The sequence below is a fragment of the Lutra lutra genome, chromosome 14, assembly GCF_902655055.1.
Source record: "Lutra lutra chromosome 14, mLutLut1.2, whole genome shotgun sequence".
Lineage (NCBI taxonomy): Eukaryota > Metazoa > Chordata > Mammalia > Carnivora > Mustelidae > Lutra > Lutra lutra.
The window spans coordinates 73,227,514-73,252,111 of NC_062291.1; the positions used below are offsets into that span (position 1 = coordinate 73,227,514).

At 42.8% G+C, this 24,598-nt stretch overlaps 1 protein-coding gene and 3 long non-coding RNA genes across 9 annotated transcripts in view; 2 read left to right on the forward strand and 2 right to left on the reverse strand.

Moving 5' to 3' along the window:
* Positions 1-3,744, reverse strand: part of LOC125084270 (uncharacterized) — a 31,385-nt gene extending 27,641 nt beyond the window's left edge. For all 6 annotated transcript variants that reach the window (XR_007122576.1, XR_007122575.1, XR_007122574.1 and 3 more), the window contains exon 1: positions 3,601-3,744. This is a non-coding gene — a long non-coding RNA (uncharacterized LOC125084270). The remainder of the gene's footprint in view (positions 1-3,600) is intronic.
* Positions 1,485-4,367, forward strand: LOC125084272 (uncharacterized). The gene is made up of 2 exons (XR_007122580.1): positions 1,485-1,560; positions 4,155-4,367. It is a non-coding gene; the product is annotated as an uncharacterized LOC125084272 (long non-coding RNA).
* Positions 4,189-19,723, reverse strand: LOC125084273 (uncharacterized). The gene is made up of 3 exons (XR_007122581.1): positions 19,478-19,723; positions 18,114-18,174; positions 4,189-4,283 (listed from the first exon to the last, which is right to left on the reverse strand). It is a non-coding gene; the product is annotated as an uncharacterized LOC125084273 (long non-coding RNA).
* FHIP2A (FHF complex subunit HOOK interacting protein 2A) overlaps positions 18,769-24,598 on the forward strand; it is a 35,222-nt gene continuing 29,392 nt past the window's right edge. The window contains exon 1 of the mRNA XM_047701390.1: positions 18,769-19,144. Within this exon, the coding sequence (XP_047557346.1) occupies positions 19,100-19,144 (45 nt within the window). The 5' untranslated portion in view covers positions 18,769-19,099. The remainder of the gene's footprint in view (positions 19,145-24,598) is intronic.

Below are 24,598 nucleotides of genomic sequence, written 5' to 3' on the forward strand. Positions count from 1 at the left end.
TCATGATACGTCCACTCTTTAATCTCCATCACTATTTCACCCACCCCCAACACACACCTCTCCTCTGGTAATCATCAGTTTGCTCTCTGTTGTAAGACACAGGTCAGGATGATTGAAGTTACTGTCCTTTGCCGGGACCTCTGCCTCATCCCAGGCTCTGTATCTTGATGAGCACTGGGCTTATTTCTTCAACCTCTTCTCTTTATCTACATCCATCCCCTGGGTGGTTGCACCCAGATTCATGCGCTTAAATCCTCATGTAAGCCTTGACCTCCCCACTGCACTCTATGCTGGTATATCTAATTGCCTGTTCAGCATCTCCACTTGGATGTCTCCTCGACATCTTATAGACTGAAAGCAGAACGCTTGATTGCCCTCCCCCCCGAAAGTTCACTTCTCCCTGAGTATTTTCTGAATTTAAAAATGACCATCATTGTAGTCATTTCAGGTCAAAAGCTTGGTCTCCTCCTTGATCTCGCTCTTCCCCCATTCATATCCAATTTTTCAGCACATCTTGTCTGCTTTACCTGTGAAATGTATCCAGAGTCCAACTATTCTCAACATTTCTTCCACCAACAAGTCACCATTGCCTCCTACTGGAATAACATGAGCCTCGCATCTGGACTCCCCGCTTCCATTCTTGCTTTCCCCATAGTTGATTTTCCACATAGCCACAGTCAGAGTGATATCTAAAAGTGTAAATGGAACATTTCTGTTCCAAACTGTCAAATAGTTTCCAGTTTCACTCAAAATAAAATCCCAAATCCCTATGCCTTTGCCCTGTGGTAAGATCCTCTGGCACTTGGTCTAACTGAGACAACCGTCACCTAGAATTTTATGGAGGACTATGGCAGGGAACAGTACTAGACATCCTGCAATATATGGGATGTTCCCATAAAAGGAAGACTTGCCTCTTATCCTATAGGACTCTTGAATTTCTGGCTGGATATGCAGGTGAAAAGCCTATTTACTATTAGTTGAGAATTTAATATGTAACACATTGTCCAGGAAAGCACTACTTTGTAAATCGAGTGGAAGTGGCACATTATTTTGCTTGGAACATTACCAACAACTGCTCACTACTTTGGAGAATCACATTGTTCTTGGCAATACCGTTGGCTATTTAGATCACTCATATAACACACCTGAACAAATTTATAGTTATCATCTTTATGCTGGTTCCATGTGTAGATATAAACATCTTTTACCCTCCTCTATTGTAATTGAGTCTCTGCATTTATATGTTAAGACACACATAATTCTATTAATTTTGGTCCAAATCCATCCTCTTCAACTCCACTTTCTGGTGTAGGTCTACAAGAGGGAAACTGTATTTCCCTTTACCAGGTAACGCTGTGCCCACTTCTGCCAGCAGAGGGTGCTAGAGGGAAGGTGTTAGGCAGGAGAAGGAACACCCCCCCCCCCCCCCCCCCCCCCCCCCGCGCCTCTTCGGTCCTTTGTGATTCCTGCCTTTGTGACTTCAACAACACTCCTTTCCTCTGCTAATGGCAGCTGGTTCCAGTCTTCAGCTTCTTTGGTACTTCCAAAACGAGCTTCCAGGTAATCCCCTGAAGTACTGGTATGAGCAAGACAGCACTTCTTTCTCGGGAGTCTAAGCCTTAGGTCTATGTGGCCCCTCTTCCAAGCCTCTAATTTCTGAAAACACCAACCTCTTCTCTTTGTTCCTCTGGCAGGTTAATACATGGGTCTCAACGTTTGCCTTTTTAGTCCTTCAAGCTCCATCGCAACACATTTTTTTATATTAAATTCTCTCCTGGGGGTGCCAGGATGGCTCAGTTGGTTAAGCATCTGATTTTTTTTTTTATTAAGATTTTATTTATGTATTTGAGAGTGCGTAAGAGAAAGTGAGAGAAAGAGCGAGCGCGCGAGCACAAATGGGAGAGAGGGGTAAAAGGAAAGGGAGGAGCAGACTCCCTGCAGAGTGCAGAGCCTGAGGCTGGGCTCCATCCCTGGACCACAAGACAATGACCAGAGCAGAAGGCAGCCAGTTAAGTGACTGAGCCATCCAGGCACTTCCCAAGCCTCCCACCCTTAATTTCATCTCCGGACATGATCTTGGAGTAGTGAGATCGAGCTCTGTGTCAGGCTCACACTCAGTGAGGAGTCTGCTTGAGATTTTCCCTTCTTCCACGCCCCCACCCCTCTTGCACACATTCTCTCTCGCTCTCTCTCCAGAATAAATAAATCTTTAAAAAATTTCTCTCTGCTGAAATGATGGGTGTGGTTTCTGTTTTCCTGACTTCATTCTAATGGGTACTTGTGGCCAGAGTGGTTCCAGGAAACAGATCCTTGAAGATGGTATTTGGGATTGTTTGGTTCTATCCCTAACTCTGCAATCACCTGAGCTCTTTGCCTACAGAAAATTGTTATCTGGTTATCTGTGGTCATATAATGCATCATGATTACCTGACGTGTCACCTGTAGTTGATTGTGCCTACTGAAACAAATGGTCTGGAGGACCAAGTGGTGGTTGCACTTGGTAATGAGCTATGGTAATACTGATGACTACAAGAACTGTGAGGTCAGTGGCTGCTTCTGAACATGCTGGAGAGCTTATGGAAAGGAAATAAGATCAGGGTTTTAAACTTTCATCTCAGGTCACAGCCAAGGGACTAGAGAGAGTATCTATGGCAGCTCTAAGATAATCTACTCTTTCCCAGAGTGACAGCGTCAAACTTACTGCAAATCACATCCAAAATTAGTTGTCTGGGTTGCAAAACAATAATTTAAGTTGAATTCACAGACTATGCAAGTACCTTATGTTAAACTTCTGGCATTAAGAAGGAATAGACGTGAGGCTCGAAAGGGCGACTTCTGATGGAATTGAACAAATATGAGAATTTGAACTCCCAGGTCTCTCTAAGCCCCTCTTGTCAAGCCTGCTTTCCTATGTCTGGGAAGACTAGATTCACTTAAAGATCTTTTGTAACCTCACTCTGGGGAAGCTGCCTTGCAAAGACATGCCAATCATTCTCAAGATGCACCCTGCCCAGCCCTGAATCACTCTTGACTCAAAAGTAGAGTCCACTTGGCATACTCCAAGGAGATGAATACAAAGTTTGGCCTAGGATGACATAGCTTATACTCTCTAAGAATTTCCAGATTTTTCCAATATACAGAAAGGTAAAAACAAATATATATAAAGACTAAGCTGTTGGAAATGGATTTGAAGAGTATTACTCCAAGGAGGAAAGAATACAAAACAGGATCAGGGAAAATGTACAGATATAAATGCCCTTGCAAGAGATTCCGGAGGTAACGTATAAACTAGCAGAACTGTCAGCTTCCCACCACACTGCTGGAACTGCTTGACTGCCTGATGATTATAAGGCAGAAAATTCAAAGCCCTTTATTATTATTTAAGCCAAATGCAGGACTAAGACTATTACCTGACAGATACTGTTTAATACCTCCAAACTTCAGGCTGAGGTCCTTACTTAAGAGGGACTTTTCTTGGGAAGACTCATTTCACAGTTAAAGGTGAGCGTTGTTAGTAGCAGACGTACTGCTCTATCATCCCTACCACGGCTCCTTCCAAAGTGTCCGTGCCAAGCCAAAGGTTCATAGTGTGGATCCTACCTTCTCAGTTCACACTTCTCAAGTCAGTTCCTACAACTGCAGTCTCATGAATCCACAAATGGATTAATCCACAATGTATGGGGACCCAAAACATTCTCATCACCACCAACATGGTTTCATGACAGAATGCAATGAATGAGCCGGACTCATTTGAAGAGAAAACAAGATGATGACCACTATAATACCATGTAAAAAAATAGAATCTAGCCTTGATGCATTTCTGGGTAATGAAGTAATTCTAGATCTTCTCAAGCTGCGTCTTAGAAACTTTAATGAAATTGCAGAAACTTATGAAATTGGTTTTATAGAGCATGAGTGGCGGGAAATAGGATGATGAGGGGAGGAAAAATAACATTCCTCTAAACACCATTTTATATAGGTCTATTTCAGTCAGGATTCGGTCAGAGATCCAGAACCATTAGAATCTCTCTCTCTCTCTCACACACACACACAGATTTATTATGAGGATTAAACTTTATGCTGTGGTGGGAGCTGTTAAAAGCAGTTCCCGTAAGGCTGTCTTCATATCTGATGCGAGACCTTGACATCTGCAGGCGGGCGGTTGAGAAGAAAGATGTCAAGTGGTGACTGGAATCCGTGTCAGCCTCACTGTCTCCAGCTTTAATGATGTGGGTACCATGCCCGAGAAGCTGGCGTCCTGTGTCCCACAGATAAGTGCAGATCTGGAAGAGGAAGTCAGAGAGCCCAGGGAAGATCCAGGGGAAGGTGAAGCAGCTGCAGGCTGGCTGCCCGCCCACACCGAGGAGGTGAGTCAGCAGACAAACAACAATGTGCATGAGCTGCGGGAGCACCCGGAGACCCCTCCCTCCCCCAAACTTCTGGGCCTAAAAAGATTACATATTTGCCACCACATGTTTGCACCTCACATCTCACACAAAAGTGTCTCTTGCGGCACACCCTAGCTGGACATATAGGGGAGGGAATCATGGGAGTTGTAGTTCAGCCCAACCTGCTGGACACACGACAAAGGTTCTGCAGTCCATGGATTCCCTGTCAACTTGGCGCGCATACATCTCTTGAAATTACACTTAATTTCCAAATGAAAGCAATAAAAAGTTAAATAGTCACCTAACACGTACAATTATCCCATATATAACTAAAACCACATTAACCGTATTCCCAAAAGAGGCTATGAAATCTCTTCGTCATCTTCGGGTGATGTTCATTCCTTTTTGAGTTAATTTATACTTTCCTTTTTGTACCCTATAATTTAACTACTGAGATGACAGGGGAATAAGAAGGGGACGAAAACGGGTTTATATATACATATATATATACACATACATACATATACGTAAATAGAAACATATTCATATACAATAAGAAAAAATTACCCATAATGGCTTTTGCCCTTATTTCTGCAACTGGTCACATGGTCCTAACTTGTATATACTACCTTCTACTACTAATTTCATATTCCCCTTACCCTTAGCAAGCGCCTCAACTGGCTGTGGTTTCTTTGGTGACTCAAATGTCTGTTCCAGGGGAGTCTGGGACATTCGTGATGCAGCCTAAATTGGGTTGTTGTAGTTTTCCATGGACTGTAATCGTAGGACATGGAAGCAAGACTAAAAAGCAGCCCAGAAGATAGCTGCATTCTAGACATACTCCTCCTTGCTCCCACTGAGTAGTAGCAACCCAACTCTCCTTCTAGAGTCAGGATAAACCACCCCAGCCAGGGCAGAACCCTTCTTGTTTGCTTGTTGATTCACCAGCAAAGAGTCCCCAAGTGGGCACATCGCAATTTCAACTTCCAGGTCAATGGAATCACTATCGTGCCCCCTTTTGGAAACATTCCTCTCGTTCCAACTAAGACCTTTAAGCCAGCAGAATCTAATGTTACCCTGATCAAGAGCCAGTATTGCACACCCATTTCCACCCTTAATTTCCAGACTCATGAATCATGGCTCCAGAGAAATAGCAGCACACATTGCTGCTGGAGAGTATGTACCACATCCCCGGACACCGTGACACGTGGTGCTGCCACTGTAACTGAGTTCTATTTATTTATGCTTCAGATTTTATTTATTTACTTGACAGAGAGAGTCTGCACAAGCAGGGGAAGCGGCAGGCAGAGGGAGAAGGAGAAAAACACTCCCCACGGAGCAGGGAGCCCGATGCATGACCCAGTCCCAGGACCCTGGGATCATGACCTGAGCCAAGGGCAGATGCTCAACCGACTGAGCCACCCGGCCGCCCTGTAACCATTGTTCTAGCAAGCCAGCTGCTTCAGGTTTATAAGAAATAGGGGATGCTCCAGGAATTACATGAGCAGCATGGATCAATCACCACATTCCATTTGCTATAAAATAAGTTATTTGATCAGAAGCAATGCTGTATGGAACACAATGACAGTAGATTGATTTTTAAGTCCATAAGTTATCGTTCCTGAGGGATGAAAAAAAAAAAAAAGCACCGAGGGATGAAAAAAGTCCATGTCCAGAGCAAGTATCTATCCTAATGAGAATAGTAATGCTGCCCCTCCCTCCCGCCATGATGAAAACAGGGCAGTAGAATCGAGCTGCCACAGGAAGCTGACTTAAGCTCCTTGGGATGGTTCCACATTAGGTGCTCAGTGTTGGTCCCTGCAATTAGCAGTTTGGACATTCAACAGTGGCTTTGTTGCATTGGTCTCAGTGAGGGAAGTCCACGTTTCTTGTCCCATGCTTAACCTCCCATCCTTGCTGGAGTGGTCTCCTTGTGAGCCCACTGGGCAATGATAGGAGTGGTTGGGGACAGAGGCTGATGGACCCCCACAAAATGGGTCATCTTATCCAGCTGATTAAAATTCTGTACAGAGGCTGCCTCTGAAGAGTGTTTACACAGGATGAAAATAATATTTCTTCTCTGTTCCCACTCAGAGAGCTCTAGCTACATACTTCGTCCTCAGACCTCCTTGTCACCAATCTTCCAACCATGTTCTTTCCAAATTCCTGACCACAGAGCCAAACCATCAACCATATCTCAGGAATCAGTGGGCACCCCTATCTCCAGCTACCTCCACTTTCAGGAAAAGCAAACAACCTGGTGCACTGTTGCACGTTCTGCTCTCTGGAAGCTTTCCTGTGTTGCAGGGTCGTCTTGGAGTGGGACTGTGGTGCTAGAGCTGCCCACTTCCAGGCAGTAAAAGCAGGTAATGCAAAACCATCTGGAAACCAAACCAGAATTTGTTTTGTTTTGTTTTGTTTTGTTTTTTTTCCTTAGCAAACTGGTCAGAGAATTCCTCATGAGGCCACAAGTGATAACTGGGGGAGAAACTGTTGTAGAAGTAGGGCCCTGGTCCTCCAGGCCACTTCGTCATGCCACTTACTTGTATCTTCAGAATCTTCTCGAGCTCAATCTCGTATCTATGAAGTGCTGCTGCATGTGCCCGACTTACTGGATGACTTAATGGGTCGCACACCAGGTCATTACGGGTCACACAATACCAGGTCATTAAGCACAGCTTAGGTCTCATGGGACTGTGGTGGTCCCCTGCCAAGCATTCAGTATCTACTAAGGACTCAGAGCCTTATATAAAAGCATAGTGTTATATGGATAATTTTATATGGCTTGGCTCCAAAATCCTGAGTCTGTACTGCAGCTCTTGTGTACGAGCCTGCCCAGTACTCCAGGCAGGAATGCTATCCTCCACCCACGCTTCACATACCGTTGGGTCTGCTGGGTCACAGGACCCAAGCGCCAGACACGTGTATACCACTGCCTGAACCTGCTACGGAACCTTCTATTGTTTGGAGACCCACTCAAAATTGGCATCTTTTTGGGCCATTTAGTAAATGGGTCAGAGTAGTGGGCAAAAATGAGGTATACCTGATTTTTTTTGCTTCCAAATTCCAAAGAGGTCTACTAGGTCTTCTGCTCTTTATTGGTGGTAGCGTGGGGCCAGATGTGAACTTGTCCATCACATGGAAAAGATACTTGATGTGCCCCAGACCTCTGAATCCCTAGAAGTGTCCCCAAGGTGGCAAGCCTCTACAGTTTTGTGGGCTTTCTTTCCTACCTCCTGGTCCATATGTTTCTTAACAACATGCATAAAGATATTAATACTTCATCCTCAGCAATCAGCAGAATATCATCAAGGTATAAGACCAGCATGATGTTCAACGGAATGGAAGGGTAATCAAGGTTTCTGCAACCAGATTATGACAGAAAGGTAGAGAGAGAGATCTTCCAGCTAAAACAGTGACGGTGTATTGTATTTTCTGCCTGCTGAAAACAGACTGTACTTGATGATCTTTACAAAAGGTCAGCAAACCGTGGCGCAAAGAAAAAAGTCTGGCCCATCACCTGTTTTTATAAATAAAATTTTATTGGAATGCAACAATTTCCATTCATTTACATATTGTTTATAGATGCTTTTGCACTACAGTGCAGATCTGAGTAGTTGTGACAGAGATCTATGGCCCACAAATCCTAAAATATTTACCATCTGGCCATTTATAGAAAAATTGCTGATCTCTGATAATAAGGAAAATACATTTGCCTTATTTATAGCTATCAGCCAGGTGCAAGAGGATATGTTGATTTGCTTCAGCTATGAAAGCACATCTGGAACAACAGCTGCAATCAGAGTTACCACCTAATTAGGTTTACAAAAATCCACTGTGGTTATACGAGTTTCTTCTGTTTTCTGTAGGGTAAACAGGCAAGTTGCATGGAGAGGTGGGAGGAATCACCATCACTGCATCCTTTCCATCCTTAAGAGTGGCACCAATCTCTGGAATCCTTCCATTAATATAACAGTGCCTTACTATTTTCATAAATAGAGGCAGTTCTAGTAGCTTCCACTTGGTCTTTTCTGCCATACTCGCATTCACTCTATGAGCCAGGGAATCAATGTGGATTCTGCCAGTTGCCGAGTGTGTCTACTTCAGTTATGCCTTATAAAACTGCACAAATACCCACAGGCTAGATTCAGGTACCCACCGGGACCACTATGAAAAGAACCTGAGCCAAAACTCCACTGATCACCTAACAGTGATTTTTTTAAGGCTCTACTCTGACTGTTGGGTTACAGTGACATTCTGAGTCTCTAAGAATTAGTTCAGTTCAGAGCTAGTATATAGTAATCCCTTAAAAAGTCTGAGTCTTTCTCTTTCCCCAGCACAGTTGTCCTGGTAAATGACAACACATCCTTTGGAGGAAGGCTAGAAAGACCAACAGAATAAATGTTTGGCAGTACGGCATGGTCCTTTCTCAAGAGTACCTGGCTTTCCCTTTATTCAAGTGACTCCAGATCTGTGAAATGACTCAGGTCTGGGAAATGACTGAGTAACTGAGGCTGTCTACTTTGGTGATTCAAGTTGGACTTCTGTTCATTAGATCAAGTGAGACCTTAGTGGTGACGCCACCTGCTTTAACTACAGGGTCACCATGATTAACTAGCTAATGCCAAAGATCTCTGTAGTTCAGGCTACTTTAATTACTGCTTTGCCTCTGTTGCCCATTATGGTAACTAAATTTACCTTGACTTTGGTAATTAAATACTGCCACTTGGCCCCTGCCACCCTAGGATCCCATCATCCCCATTTAATTTAAGGATCCCAATTCAATGGTAGCAGTTCCCAACTGTAATCACTCTCCTAGAGAAGAGCCACCACAGAACTCTTCAAGAATCTGGGGCCCCTCATGACTCTTTCTCACTGCTGTGGAAAAGAGTATATCCCGTGAGTCCTCTTGAATATAGTCAGAGGCTGGGTGAGCAGGTCTTACATGATTAATCCACTAAAACTCCAATTTCCTTAAACATTACAATTTCCTGAATAGCTTCCTCTATAATATATAAAAGAAGTGTGGCATTTCTACTTCATGTAATGGGAGGTGCCTTTGGGTCCAGATTTTGGGTCAACCAATCAAATAAACAATTAGATCTATTCCATGCTCATTCAACACACTGAACCTGGAGTCTCTGATTATCAGTGAGCCAACATTTGGCCCGATCCAACTTTATATTCCTTCCATCCTGATCTTGCATCCTTAAGATCTATTCCCAAACATATTCTCTAAGTTTTCTTATAAATGGTCAAAAACGTGCTGGCGGACACATTACCTTTAAGAAAGCAATACCAAAACTGATAGCTGATTTCTCAAAAAAATGGAAGCCCGCAAAATGGAATGACATCTTTAGGGTATGGAGAGAAAAATATGCACCAACCAAAAATTCCAGTGAAATATTATTCAACATTGAAAGTGAAATAAGTGAATAAGCAGAGAAAGATAAAATAATACATAAAGGTAATGATATCTTTCAAAATGAAGGTGAAATAAGGATGTTTTCAGACAAAAAGGGAAGAAAACCTCAAAACAAAAAAAAAACAAAACTTAGGGAAGGGGTGCCTCCGTGGCTCAGTCAGTTGAGTATCTGCCTTCAGCTCAGGTCATGATCCCAGGGACCTGGGATTGAGCCCCGCGTCGGGTGACCTGCTCAGCGGGGAGTCTGTTTCTCCATCTCCCTCTGCCTGCTGCTCCCCCTGCTTGTGTTCTCTCTCCAATAAATAAAATCTCTAAAAAAAAAAAAAAAAGTCTAAGTACAATAGATTCTTTCTCTCTGTAGTTTCGTCAACTCTTGCTTTCTATATCTTGTCTATACCATATATTACATACAGGAACATAAAAATTACATTATCTTAATCCACTGTTATTTTACCAATATATTCTATCTGTGTTTACCTCTTGTGATGTTTTCATCTTTAATTCTTTTTTTTTAAAGATTTTATTTATTCATTTGACAGAGATCACAAGTGGGCAGAGAGGCAGGCAGAGAGAGAGGAGGAAGCAGGCTCCCCGCTGAGCAGAGAGCCCCATGCAGGGCTCGACCCCAGGGTCCTGGGATCATGACCCAAGCCGAAGGCAGAGGTTTTAACCCACTGAGCCACCCAGGTGCCCCCATCTTCAATTCTATTTTGTCTATACTTGTTACCCTGGTTTTTCTTTCTTTCTTTTTTTAAGATTTTATTTATTTGAGAGAGAGAGACAGTGAGAGAGAGCATGAGCGAGGAGAAGGTCAGAAAGCGAAGCAGACTCCCCATGGAGCTGGGAGCCTGATGCAGGACTCAATCCCAGGACTCTGGGATCATGACCTGAGCCGAAGGCAATCTAGCAACCAACTGAGCCACCCAGGCGTCCCTACCCTGGTTTTTCTTTGATTCATATTCTAAGGTATATCTTTTTCTATTCCTTTATTAGAGCTTCCCTTTACCCTTTTGTTTTAAATATGACTCTTCTAGAAAATATGGTACTAGGTATTTTTAAAAAACCAATCTATGTATCTCTGGCTTTTAATTGGTGAGTTTGGTCCATCTCTGTGTATTATAATTAATACAAAAACTTATTTTGTTTTCTATTTTTCAAGCTTTGATGTATTTTTTCCCATATTACATTGGACTGGGCAAAATTTTTTGTACTGAATTTGAAAGTTATACTTTGTATTTTTATTTTTCTAGTGGTTACTCAGAATTCAATACTACATTTCCCAACCACCAGATGTGGTTATGTAAGTTCTGGCTGATGAAATGCAAGCAGAAGTGTGGAACTTTCAGAAAGAGTTTGTTAAAAGGGAAGAGTTAGACCCTTTCCCCCTTGCTTCCTACTGCTACTTTTCCCAAAATTGGAAACTGGAGCTTCAGCACCTATATGGGCCCATGAAGTGATTTTGAGTGTGGCTGTGCTAGATGGTACACAGAAAGTTAAGAGAGTGTCTCCATGATAATGTCCTGATATAGTCCTGGCTACCGACCAGGCTAAAGGCAAAGAAACTTCTTTAAGTTACTGTTATTTGGGATTTTTTTGGGTCACGTGCAGCTGCTGGACTTAATACAGCATGGTCCAATTCCAGGAATTGTTTCTTTAATTTTAATTAATCTCTTAGCCTATGGGATGAAGGTCTATCTCCCTTGGTCTACATCCAGTTTGTAGCACCTGGTCTTTCCATCTGAACTTCTTCCACTCTAATTCCCACACACTGTGGGTTTCCCCAAAAGTAGAGCCTGGGATGAAGACTTGACTGTAAGTAGTTTACTTCAGATCCTGGGAAGTGAGGGTAGAGGGAGAATAAGAACAAAGGAAGAAAGGCATAAGAGGGCTACTGCGGTCACTACTGTGGTCAGTAGGTACTTGATCCTACTGGGATCTCCTGAAAAGTGCTCAGAACACTTCCTAGAATTGCTTCCCACCACAGAGATAGGACACTGGAGTATTTATCCACTAGATTCCAAACCTTCTTGGCTAAGAGTTGTCCTCATGGGTTCTAACTCCACCATGCTTTCGGAAAGAGCAGGCTCCCCATACAGAATTTCCAGTGGCAGAAATTCTAACGAGAGTAGCATGAGACTGAGAAGAGATGCTGTTATCGTGAGGTGAGTCTGAGCTTGCACAGAACTGCCCACCACAGTTGCAAACACAATCAGGAATAGGCAAAGGGAATGTGGCAGCAGACACCGGCGGTATCTGCTCTACTGGCCAAGGAGTTTTTGTAGTCGCTATGTAAGTTTCTGAAATCTATGAGCTTCCTTCTCGTTTCTATGGCAGCTGTAGAGTTGAATTCTGGAAACGAAGTGTGTAGCTTATGCAAATTCACCATTTTATCTTGAACCAAACTCCCAATTTTAGAAACTCTTTTCTCCCTGAGCTTTTTCACGGTATGTTTTCCTTATCTCTTTGACTGCTCTTTCCCAGTGAATTCCTCCTCCCTATTCTGATCCTTAAATGCAAGGAGTCCTATGTTTGTGTCTATTCTTTTTTCTTTCACTTTACCATCTCACTGAACTATCTCCTTTTTCTTTGTATCTCATTTACCGCCTATAAAGGATAACTTTTCCAATCTTTATTTCTAGCCCAGATCTCTCTCCTGACTTCCTAATTCAAATTTATCACCTCCTACTAGACATGGTCATACAGATTCATCACACAGGTAAGAGAATCTAACATATTAAAAAAAATCCTTTTGTCTTTCTACATCTCAGTTAAAAGCATCTTCACCTACCCTCATCCAAGCTAGAAACTCCAGCAACATCTTTGCTTTCTTCTTCTTCACTTCTCATATTTAATCACTTGCAAAAATTGGGTTGCTCTTACCACATCTTTTAGGACTACTCTCTCCTTTCTATTTCCATAGTAAGTAACCTTCAAAATCTTGTCTGAGCTTTTTAAAAAATGGTTTCTTGCCTCTAGTTTCTCCCCTTGCCAAATAAAAAGGCATATTGTTTATTCCAGTGTATAGTTTAATCAAGAAGTTTTACATGGTTTGTTATGAAAGCCCCTATCCTTCCTCCAAAACTCCCAATTTCCTGTTCCACAGAAGAATCTCTTTCAACACCTTGAGCAGACTCTTATTATTTACTTGCTTTCTTTAAATAATATTGGGGTGCCTGGGTGGCTCAGTGGGTTGGGCCTCTGCCTTCAGTTCAGGCCATGATCTCAGGGTCCTGGGATCGAGCCCCGCATCGGGCTTTCCCTTCTCTCTCTGCCTCCCTCTATGCCTACTTGTGACCTCTCTGACAAATAAATAAAAAATTAAAAAAAAATAAGTAATATGCCCATAATTTCATGTCATGATATTTCTGTTCTAAGCAGTAATAATGTTTCCTCATGACAGATGATGATTTAGCCTCTCTCTCTCTCTCTCTCACACACACACACACATACATGCACATGCCCTGCCCCCGGTTCCACCACATATCCATGATCTCATCTTCCCAATATAGCAGCAATAACATAATTTTAATTAGATCTATACTTACATTACTATGGTTATATAGACATATTTTTAGTTGAGCTATGTATGTATTATGATTACTTGTTCCTACAGAATATTTTATTTTCCTTGGTGTTCCTAATGATCTCATTTGTTTTTTTGTTTTTTGTTTTTTTGTCTTGGTTTTCTTTGTATTTATCACTAGTTCAATCTCAGACTCTCCTATCTTGTAAATCTTCTAAAACACATAAACAATCCATCTAGAAGTTTTATCTTCTTGAGGACATCTCTTCTGACCTGCTCCAGTCTGGACAGGTGGGTTGGCTGTCCCAACTTGATGCATAGTTATCCTGGAATTCTGCTTAACCAACATCCTAGGAATTTCCTTCACCTCCCTCTGATGACAGGTTTTCTGATCTGATTCCTTCATCCTTTTTCCCTTTGGTTTACTCCCGGAGGTTTGATGAAGCACATCTTCTGAGAGCTTCTTGAGAGAGTGCAAGGTAGGAGAAATATTCAATACCCCATACATCTGAAATGACTTACTTTATCCTCATACTTGACAGTTTCTTTGTGTAGAATTCAATTGAAATTATTTTATTTCAGAATTTTAAAGGCATTGCCCCAGCGCCTTCTTACTTCCCATGCTGTTGTAATTCTTAATTCTCTACATGGACTTCTTTTCTTTTTCTCTCATTGGAAACTGTGTAGGATCTTCTCTGAACTCAGTGTTCTGAATTTCACAGTAACATCCACTGGAGTGAATCTATTTTCATTCATTGTTCTGGCACTTAACTAAAAATTCATGTCTTTCAGATCTGTAAAATTATATTGAATTTTAAGTTCAATGATTTCCTCCCTCTGTTCACTCCAATTATTCAAATGTTGGATACACTCGACCAGCACTCTAATTTTTGAAAAACTTTCCCATTTCTCATCCCTACATCATTTTTTACCTAGTCTTAGAGAAAATATTTCAAGTTTATTTTCTATCCTTTTTATGTTGTTTTTCATTTCTGTTACCATATTTTTGATTCCTAAGATTTCGTTTTTTGTACCCTAAGTGTGTTTTAAAAATAGAATGCCATTCTTGTTTCATAGATGCTGTATCTTTTATCTGAGAATATTAATGATTATTATTTTTTTAAGTTTTCTTCTCCCTCTATTCCTATCAAATGCAATTGTTTCTTCCAAGTTTCTTTTTTGTTCTGCCTTTTCTTTTGATCTCTATCATTAACTTTTCTCAAATCATTGATGACCCAGCCTCCCTGATCCCATTTACGAGCGGTTCATGAAGACACTCAGTGGATGCTCCAAGCACGTGTACAGAGCTTGTCAACTAGAGGCTGCACAGTAGGGCTGTCCAGGTTCCCTCTTCAGTATCTTTAGGTCTTTTCTCTTTCACTAATACTAATCCGATTCTCTAGAGAGGACTCTACCTATCTTCTTGGGGGCCCAAGGGGAGGGTGATCAGTTTGATGCTTTCATTCTAGGGGCCAACAAGAGGATGAGGGTTGGGATGTGTTTGATATACATAATATCTACCTTCACTTTGCTGTGATTTGAAGCTTGGGATCCGGAGCCAATAGCCAAGAAAGAATTCTTGAGATGTCCTCAGTGCTAAAAGGTGGTTTTATTAAAGCACAGGGATGGGACCTGTGGGCAGAAAGAGCTGTGGTGGGGTTGTGAGGAATGGCTGATTTTGGTGGGGGTGGGGGAAGTAAAGATAAAGGGAGGTTTCCAAAAGGACTTTCACATATAAAAGGAGACTCACAGAATACTGGAGGCCTAGCTATTATTAGGAAAAGGTCATTTATTACTGTTTTGCAAACCCTCAGTCATGAGACCCTTCAGATGTATATCAATGGGCCACATGCTTGGAGGATGATTGCTAGCATGGGGGTAGTGATAAAGAAAGTCTCCAAAGGAACTTTTATATATTAAAGAAGACTTATAGGATCCTCGATGTCCAGCTAAGGTTGCCTTTTGCCCTTAGCCAAGTGTTAATATCACAGCAGCTGAGCTCCCAGGGGAAGGTTGCTCTACTGGTTTCATGAATTTGTCAATGGGCTGTAGGCAGTAAGGAAATTTATTTTTTTCTTTTGCCTTTGATTCCCACATCAACTTTATCTTCTTCTTCCCTTCCACCCCCTATCAATATGGAGCCTCTGATCTTCCCCAGAATTAGACTGTACTCTGAAACCAGAATGGAAAAAGGGGAGTCAGCCAATCTTGTGCCTTGGGGATGATCTATCTACTTCTAAACAAGTTTTCAATCCATCCTGCTATTTTTAGTCCCACTTTTACCTCTATTTCCAGAGGTACTTACTGCTAATTTCAGAGTCACTGAGGCTCTATAAATGTATGAATATATCACTTTGGATCTTAGTTTTCTTAATTGCTGCCTTAGGATTCAGCTTTCCTAAGGAACTGTATCAGTTATTCCCTTTACCACTATTTTCCAATTCTCAAAATTTTGTTGCCATTTCCTCTCTTAATTTGTTTGTCCTTTTTGGGCTTACATTCTGAGAAATCTCTTTACTGTAATTCTAGTAGCATTTAGGAAGGAAATGTTGCTAAATTCAATCTATCTATTTAATCAGAAGTCTGCCAAACTTTGGAAGTAGGTGTCATCTAACTCTCTCTCCTCTCTGTTCAACTTCATCCAGATTGAGTTTCAGTTTTGTGGATTTTTCTTGTACTCGCTGATTAAACTTCGTTCAGTAAAGAATTTAACAAACTCATTCACTCTGAAGTGTAATGAGCGATAGAAATTGGTGTGTTCTCTCTCCTAAGGGGTATTTTAATTTTTAGTGAGGACTAAATTTCTCATTTGACTTAAGTCAAAGGGATAAGGAAATAAAGTCCTAATTGAGGATTCTCAGGTTCCCATATCTAAGTGGCTTAGAGGCTAGAGAAGCCTGTATTATGCTTTTTCAAAACACACTTTGTTTCAGGAGGCCCAACCCTGCCCATGCATAAGGTTGGTGATAATGTTATGTCACTACAGACTTTCTAGGATGAGAGGTTAAGGGTATCTGCTCAATTATCATTCTAGTCCAACTTGTATGTCTTGGAACCTAGATATCAAAGAGATGAATCATCTTCCTAAATATTGATATTAATCTTGAGCAAAACATTTTTATTACGTCCATAATAAGTATACAAAGACAAGCATCATCAAATGCAAACAAGTCTAAATAGCCTGTGTTAAGTAGACCCTCTTATACAATTAGTGGTTGTAAGGCACTATGAAAATACAAAATACCACATAAATGTATTTATTAGGTCAGGAAGATCATTATGGTTAATAATATGACTAACCACCTCAAGCTGTGTGAATAATAAAAAATACGTCCTCTTGGTTGAAGCAGATACCATTAGCCAGAATTTGGTAGGAAGCACATTTCAATTTTTAGCAAAGAACAGAGGATGGTCCCAGCATTCTGGAGATAGGACACACAAAATTAAAGTCACATTTACCTGCTTTGCCAGGATATAAGCAACAAAAACAGTAAAAAAGACGAGAAAACTACAGTTCCCACTTTACAATGGTTTTACTTATGATTTTTTGACTTTATGATGGTGCGAGGGTGATAGGCATTGAGTAGAAACCATTCTTGGAACTGGATCTGTTCCCAGGCCAGTGGTATGCCGTGGGCCACTCTCGTGATGCTGGGCAGCGGCAGTAACCACGGCTCCCAGGGGGGCCACTCGATCACAGGGGTAATCAACTGATGCACTTAAAATCATTCTGTGTTCCACTTTCAGTACAGTTTTCAATGAGGTACAGGAGGTATTCAGCACTACTATAAAATAGGCTTTGTGCTAGATGATTCTGACCATCTGTAGGTTAATGTAAGTGTTTGTTCTGAGCACATTTAGGTAGACAGGTAGACGAAGCTGTGATGTTCTGTAGGTGAAGTATATTAAATGCATTTTGACTTAAGATATTTTCAACTTATGATGGAGTTATGGGGACATAACCCCACTGAAGATCAGGGAAGATGAATCAAGAGTCCTCCTTGGAGAGCCTGGGTGGCTCAGTGGGTTGAGCACCTGCCTTCAGCTCAGGTCCTTACCCCAGGGTCCTGGGATGGAGCTTTGCTCAGCAAGGAGTCTGCTTCTCCCTCTCCCTCTGTCCCTGCTGTCTCTCAATCTTAAAAAAAAAAAAAAAAAAAAAAAAAAAGTGTTCTCCTTAAACCTTTATTTCTGACCCTATTGGTTTGAAATACTATTTTACTGCTAATAATAATGGTAATAGCAAATGCCAGTGTATTGCTTACTATGGACTGGACATGGTTAAAGTGTTTTCCGTATGTTAATTTACGTCCACACAACCTCATGCGGTATCTGCATATTCTCCCCCAATTTCGCAGATGAAGAAACTAAAGCACAAAAGAGATTTAAAAACTTGCCATGGTGAGTGGTTACGCAGGGATTTCCATTCAGACCACCCACCTCCAGAGACCAGCTCTTAACACCGCTCCACGCGGCAGCTACTTCTCTGCTTTTTTTCTGTTCAACAAACTCAATTACAAATCCTTCTTATCATCACGGGTTATGCAAAAACTGACTCCACCCTCGCCTGATCAAGAAGTTAACGGTCCTTTTGATACAAGACCAATTCTAGCCAAAACAAACACAACGTTCTCCAGGATATGAACGTTTTCACAACTTGTATCCACCCAACCTCAACTTTGCCACCGCCGTTGTGCCGCTCCAAAGCTCGGCTAATACACTGTTGCACAGTACTTTTCAGAAGCCGCCGCCCAAGGACCTACATTGTAGCCCCACTTACCAGTCCTGTGCATTGAGCAGAATCGCTTCAGATTCTGTCCCTCACTGTTGTCCAGTATCGTCTGATAAACAGAACAGAAAACACGAAGGTGAACCATGCTCTGCACCTATCAGAAAAGTCACACACTATTGACTGAGCCATCTTCGCATTTGTCCATCTGGGGCTTCCTGTTTTAACGGTGAATAATTAACAATTAATAATGTTAACGATGATAATGATCTATTTCCCAGGTAGCAAAGCTATTTCACCAACATTCGTTGATGCGTTCTAATTCTTAGCATTTAAAGGCACGAATCGTTTTTGATAGGAATACTGTACTGTTTCTTACCAGCCTCCCCAGTCTGCTCTTAAAAGACGAACCTCTGCACGTTACACACGAGTATGGCTACGTTTCCCTACAAAATCCGCCTGTTACTTCCCCCGCAGAAACAAAACCGGGAGGTTGCCGGAATTTTTCAAACGTGAGGACCACGGTGTCGGAGGCGCCCGGGAGCCGGGAGAGAGCGGCGGCTGCGCCCGTGCGGTTCCCGCCCCCCGCGGGCGCGACCTCCCCGCGCCTCTCCCGCCCCGCGGCGTGCAGGCGGCGCGCCGCTGGGCAGGCCGGGTCGGGCCCTCCCCGGGCCGCGGCGGCGCCCCCTGCAGGCCGCGGCGGGCAGAGCGGGCGGAAGGAAATCGAGCCGGGCTGCCACCGTGTCCGAACCCGAGCCGCAGCCGCCGCCGCCGGAGCGTCGCGGGGCCCCGAGTCGGAGCCGAACGCCCTGCTCGCCGCCCGCCGAGTCCCCAGCGCCCGCCGGAGTCGCCGCCGCGCCGCCCGCGCACCCCCGAAGCGGCCGGGCCCGAGCCCGCCTCGGCCCTCTGCTCGTCCTGCCCGCCCCGCACCGGCCTTCACTCTGGAGCGGCCCCGGCAGCCGCAGCAGGGGCGGCGGCGGCGGATCGAGGAGCTCTCCAGGTCGTCCCGGGAGAGGCTGCTGCAGTCCCGGGACAAGATGTTCTCCAAGTTCACCTCCATCCTGCAGCACGCCGTGGAGGCGGTAAGGCCGCGGGCAGCGGGCTCACGGCAGGCCGGGGATGGTGGCGGCCTACGCTCCCTGCGGCCTCGGCCCGGGCCTCGGCGGCCGGGATCCCGCGGGGGGGGGGGGGGTGGCAGGCCGGGGCGGGCGCTCCGGGGCGCCCGCGGGGCCGTCGGGGCGCCCGGGCCTCGGGCCTGACTCGGGGCAGGCCCCCTCGGCGCCGTCCTGCCCCGGGCGGGCGCGGGCCCCTGTGAGGCTGCGGGAGGGTGGGCGGGGGTGCCCGGGCGGGACGCGCGCTCCGGGCCGGCGCTGGGGTCGCCTGCCTGCCGGAGGGGAACAGGGGGCGCGGAGCACCTGGCAGGGCCGCAGGGCGCACCCCCGGACTCCGGACCGTTAACCTGCTCCGGAAAAAGGTGGTCAGCGTGGAGCAGGACAAAAGCGACGGCCAGACGTGACCCGGGCTGGGTTTGGCTCGCGGTCGTGTTGACTGTGGAAGGTGGGGTGGGCAGGAAGGTGTGCCCCTGCTGCGGTTGGAGGGGGCCGCTCTGGAGGACGCTGCCCGCCGGACCCCGTTTCGTAATCCTGCTGGCTTTGCCTTCGCAGGCCTGGAGGCCGAGCTCGGCTGCACCGTATTGATTGTTGGGAGACAGATGGGAGCTCGGAGGGTCTGGTCGAGCGTGGTCGGGACCCTTCCCAGCCCTCGGCCGGGCGGCGAGACCATCTGTTTCCTTTCTTGCCTTCCCTTCCTGGACTCTGCCCTTTGAGGATTTTAGACACCCGCGTAGAGAGGCATTCAGATACCCAGACTAGCAGAAGACAAGTAACTACAAAGAAAATGCTGTGCTGCTGTTTTCATAATAAGAAGTCTAGTTTGCTTTACTCAGGGAGAGCTGCCCACGTTGGAAAATGCATCCTGTGAAAGAAACCTGTACTTTGCTAATTTAAAAAATGTCATTCTCTTTCTATGTTTAGATTGTGTGATAGAGCACCTTGAAATCCACACAACTAAAAAAAAACAAAAACAATCCCAGTGGCAATAGAACCATTTTTAAGGTCAGATAAAAATAAAATGGATTTTTAGAATGAAGAATGAAAACAAAACTTTAGTACAATTGTTATTTTAAGTGATATGTGGGAAATGTTTAAAAATCATTTAAGCTCTACCACAAGTTCTTGGGAAAACGGGTATCAAATCAAAGAATGTTTTCATGAATGAGGAGCAGTGTTACACATGAAGGAGATGACAGCTTTAGACTTTAGGACAACTTTTAATTTCCCCTTCTTATACAAATTCTACAACTTTATGTTAACCAAGATTTATAAAAACACTGGCATTTACATTTTATATTATTCCTTAGCTTAAATTACCAAGAATCATTTAATTTTAACATTGAGTACAGGTTAATACTGAGATAATTGGGAATACAAAATATATTACATTATTTACATCCTTTACCTATCAGGTTGAGATATACAGAAGTAAGTACTTAGAGAAAGGAAGATAGCTTTCATACTCTCCCAGTAAAGACTCATTTTTATTCTGAGGCTTGTGTTGTCTGTCCTCATTATCTTTTTATAACTATATATCACCCAAACTACCCATGTAAATTGTCTGACTCTGACTCTGTAATATCCAGCTCTCTACTTGGCTGAGGTGAGAAAAAGTGGATTATGTTTATCTGGTCCTAGTACCTGATCCATAGCATTTAGAAAACTAATGTTTTTATTGGATTAGAGTTAGTGTTTTCAGCTGTGATACCTCCCAGTTTACCTTGACAGGAGGTTAAATCCCGGAAAAAAAAAAAACTTGGGCTAACTTTTTCCTTTTTACATTCGCTCTTGGAAACCAACTCGTACATAATGATAAATAAGCCATTCTTGTGGTATTTAAAGAATGTTTTTGCCTAGCCCAAGATTGGTTTCCATTTTTTCAGTTCTACTTATTTTCCAGGTATTTTCTTCTATAAACTACTTTTACCATTCATCAGTTCATTTCATTAACTTTTCTCTCTACTCCTTTTAATTTGTGTGCCCAATTAGCATTTTCCTTTTTTTTCTTTTTTTTTCCCAATTAGCATTTTTCTGATCGAGTATTGCAGTTAGCCTAATTGTCTGGATTTTTCAGAGGGGGACATTATCCTATGTGCAGGTGCTGACATGACCTTTTTTCAGTGTTGCTGTTTTCAACTACTTTGATATTATCACTTTATAGGTTTTCTTTGTTCACTTGGTTCAGCCTTCAAATCTTCAAATTTCTTTTGAGGGTAGACCGGATAAACATACTCATTTAAATGAGCTTTACATGTAGACTTGTCCTTATTGTTTAATTAATGGTTTCTCCTCACTTCCTGTTTACTAGTACAAGGAAAAAATATATAAGATTTTCAAGATTAGTATTTGAAAATGTGTTATGGAGCTGATACATTACATTTTGAGCTTAAGAGAGAAATTCATACCTTGATCAAAAACAAGGTAACTCTTGCTTCCCTTTTCAGAAATGAGTCTTCCCTCAGTATAGTAATGACTGGACAGTAAGTTTTGCAGTGATCCATTTTGTTAGCCTGTTGCCACATGTCATAAGAGTGAAATCTTGTAGTTAGTTCCTAGGTTGGACTAGATCGTGTTAGCACAGTTTGTCCAAAGTACAAGTAGAGCACTTTCCATTTGGCACAATTAAATATTTGTTGAGGGCCTAGTCCTAGGTCATCTGCCAGGGGCTGGTTCTTTTTAAATTTCAGCCAGTTTCACCCTTTGACGGCAGATTTATTCCAGGAGGATAAGGGAAGAAAGATTTATCTACTTCTAACTAATTAATTCAATGGAAGACATCCTTCAGAATTTGAGTCTTTTCTTTTCAAATTACGGTTGAGAGTTGATTGTTGGGACTGGCAATTTTTTAAAAGGTCTTCTGTCCTGGGAATCAAAGCCTCAAATCAAACATATATAGTGTTTTGTTAAGTGTATCTTTTCTGATGGGATCTCTGACTTTTCGTCCTTTAGTCATTCAGCTAATGTTTTATTGAGCTCACCACAAAAGAGTGGCACAGTGTGGAGGAAACAGGGTCCTTGCTCACAATGCTTGTGGTCTAAGTGGGGAGACAAAACAAATACATAAAAATTAAACTGCACAAGAGTGAGTTCTAGCCCCTAGAGCCATCCAGAACAGGGTTTCAGTCCTGCGGCCGTCCCTCCCTTCTACACAGGACAAGTTACTTAATCTTTGTACATTTCAGTTTCCTTATTGTAAAATGGAAATAATTATACCCATCTTGTAGGCTTATTGTGAAAATTAAAATGAGTTAATACATATGAAGTGCCTAGTGCAGTGCCTGGTACATTGTAAGTGCTTCATAAATGTGAACTATTGTTATTAATTTTTGGATGATTGTTCAGTCAGTGAGTTCTGTGGGGGCAAGCAGTTAGGATTGGGGGGCTTGGAGAAGGCCCTCTGGAGGAAGGGGACTTGAGCTGGACTTGAAAGAGGCTGGGCAGATAGGTGGGGTCTTAGGGAAGTTGGAAGGAAGTATGTTTGAAGATCAGAGCATGAAATGTTCAAGATACAGTGAGAGAGAGAGCAGGTGGGGCTTACGTGGCAGACGTGGTATGGCTCTCCTCTGAGTTACTGCTCTAGGTCCTTCTGTGTGGTCAGCCTTCTGGAGAAAGACAGTCTGGGTTTCTAGTTACAAGCGGTGTTTCCCCTTGGGTGAGGCAATTAACTGGCTTTGGATCTTAATGCGAGTTTGGGGAGAATCAGAGTTTATTGGAAGATCATTTAAGACCCAGTAGGAACTGTCAACTTTGCAGTGCTGTGCCTGGCACATAGCTACTCATTAAATGACAGCAACTTCTGTGTTGTTGGATTATTCACTCGGTGAGTGTTACTGAACGCTTACTCTGTGCCATGAGTTGGAAACCAACGGGGAAGTCAGTGATGGAAAAGACAACATGATCCCAGCCCTTTTTGAGTTCACAGACAAGTGGAGGAGATAAGCAATGACAAATATGGGATAAGGGCTAAGGGAGAGTGAGCAGCGGGGAGAGGGTGCCACAGAGTTTGTGGAAAGAACTGGATCTTCGGCAAGAAGTCTAGCAAGGCTTCCCAGAGAGAGCCCTGCCCAAGGTAGGCACTCAGGTCCAGTTTGGGTTGGGAGTGTGATTGCATGAATTTTCAAAAATTTCATCTCTGTTTTGTAATAACTTAACTCAAACGAGAATCCCCTCATGCTGATTCACACACCACCTCTTCCTTTTTTTAAATTTTTACCCATCGCATGAATGTATATTTTATGCAATGTTAAAAACCGGTAATTTGCATGTTAGAATTAGTATGAAAGACAATTTTAGTAGGAAGTTTTGCATAAATAAGGAAGTTTATTCATGTTTGAACAAGATTGTTCCTAAGTTGTTAGCAATTTGGGACATCTCACTGTCTACTTAAATAGGTTTCTTATTTAAATCAAACTCCTGGAAGAGAGGTATTCACAGGTAAGCAACACTCTCCTGCTTTGAACTGGACTGTAACAGCCAAGGTCCCAACACAAATCCTGTACGATCTCTGACCTAGTGACTTGACTTGGAAATGGAGTTAAATCCCACAGGTAAAATAATCTGGAGCAAGGATGCTGTAATTCCCTACAGACCAAGGAGATACCCTCGGAAAATTTAGCAGATTGAAATATTTAGACTTAAGAATTTAGGTGCTTTTTTTTTTTTTTGAAACACCAGTTTTCATTTGGGTTTATCCCAATTGTTAGTCCATTTAATTATTTAACTATATAAAGATGGGGTATTAAAAAAAGGTCCAAAAAAACCAAGAGAATTTTGATATATATAAGACAGTCCTAAAAACAAATAGCTAATTAGAACACTTTTTCAATCTAAAAGTTTTGGGAAGATTATTCTATCTGCCCAAGGTAACTTCTAATTTTCTTTCTAATTTTTTTCCTCAGTGGTCTCCCAAGTAAGTTCTCTGCCCATGTTCTTCTTGAAGGATACTAATCCCAAACGTTCCCAACTCCTTTGTTAAAGATCTTAAAGCCTTTTTAAAAATGTCATAGCACTCCATTTGGAAATGAGGTGGATACTTAGAATCTCTTAATCCAGTATGATTCAGACCTGTGCACACAGGACGGCATGAGAGCTAGCATTGAAGCGTTGGTGATTGCCACCCAGTGTTGAGGTCCACTTCTTTCCTAAGGACATTTCATCTGGGTTGAAGCACGCAAGATGTCTGTGACCAGTGTTTATAATTTGCCCAGTAGCTTTGAGATTGTTTTATTAGGATTTCAGACTTTGAGGTCTCTCCTTAAGGACACCAAGAAATCAAAATGGAACAGGTAGAAGGATTGGCATAACATGATCTCTCGGGTCATCAGTTCAGATGAAGTATCTGGAAATGAAAGATGATGGTGCCATGCTTTAGGTCTCCAGAATGGAAACCTGCTTGTTTTTAAGTAAGCTGGCCCAGTTGTGAAC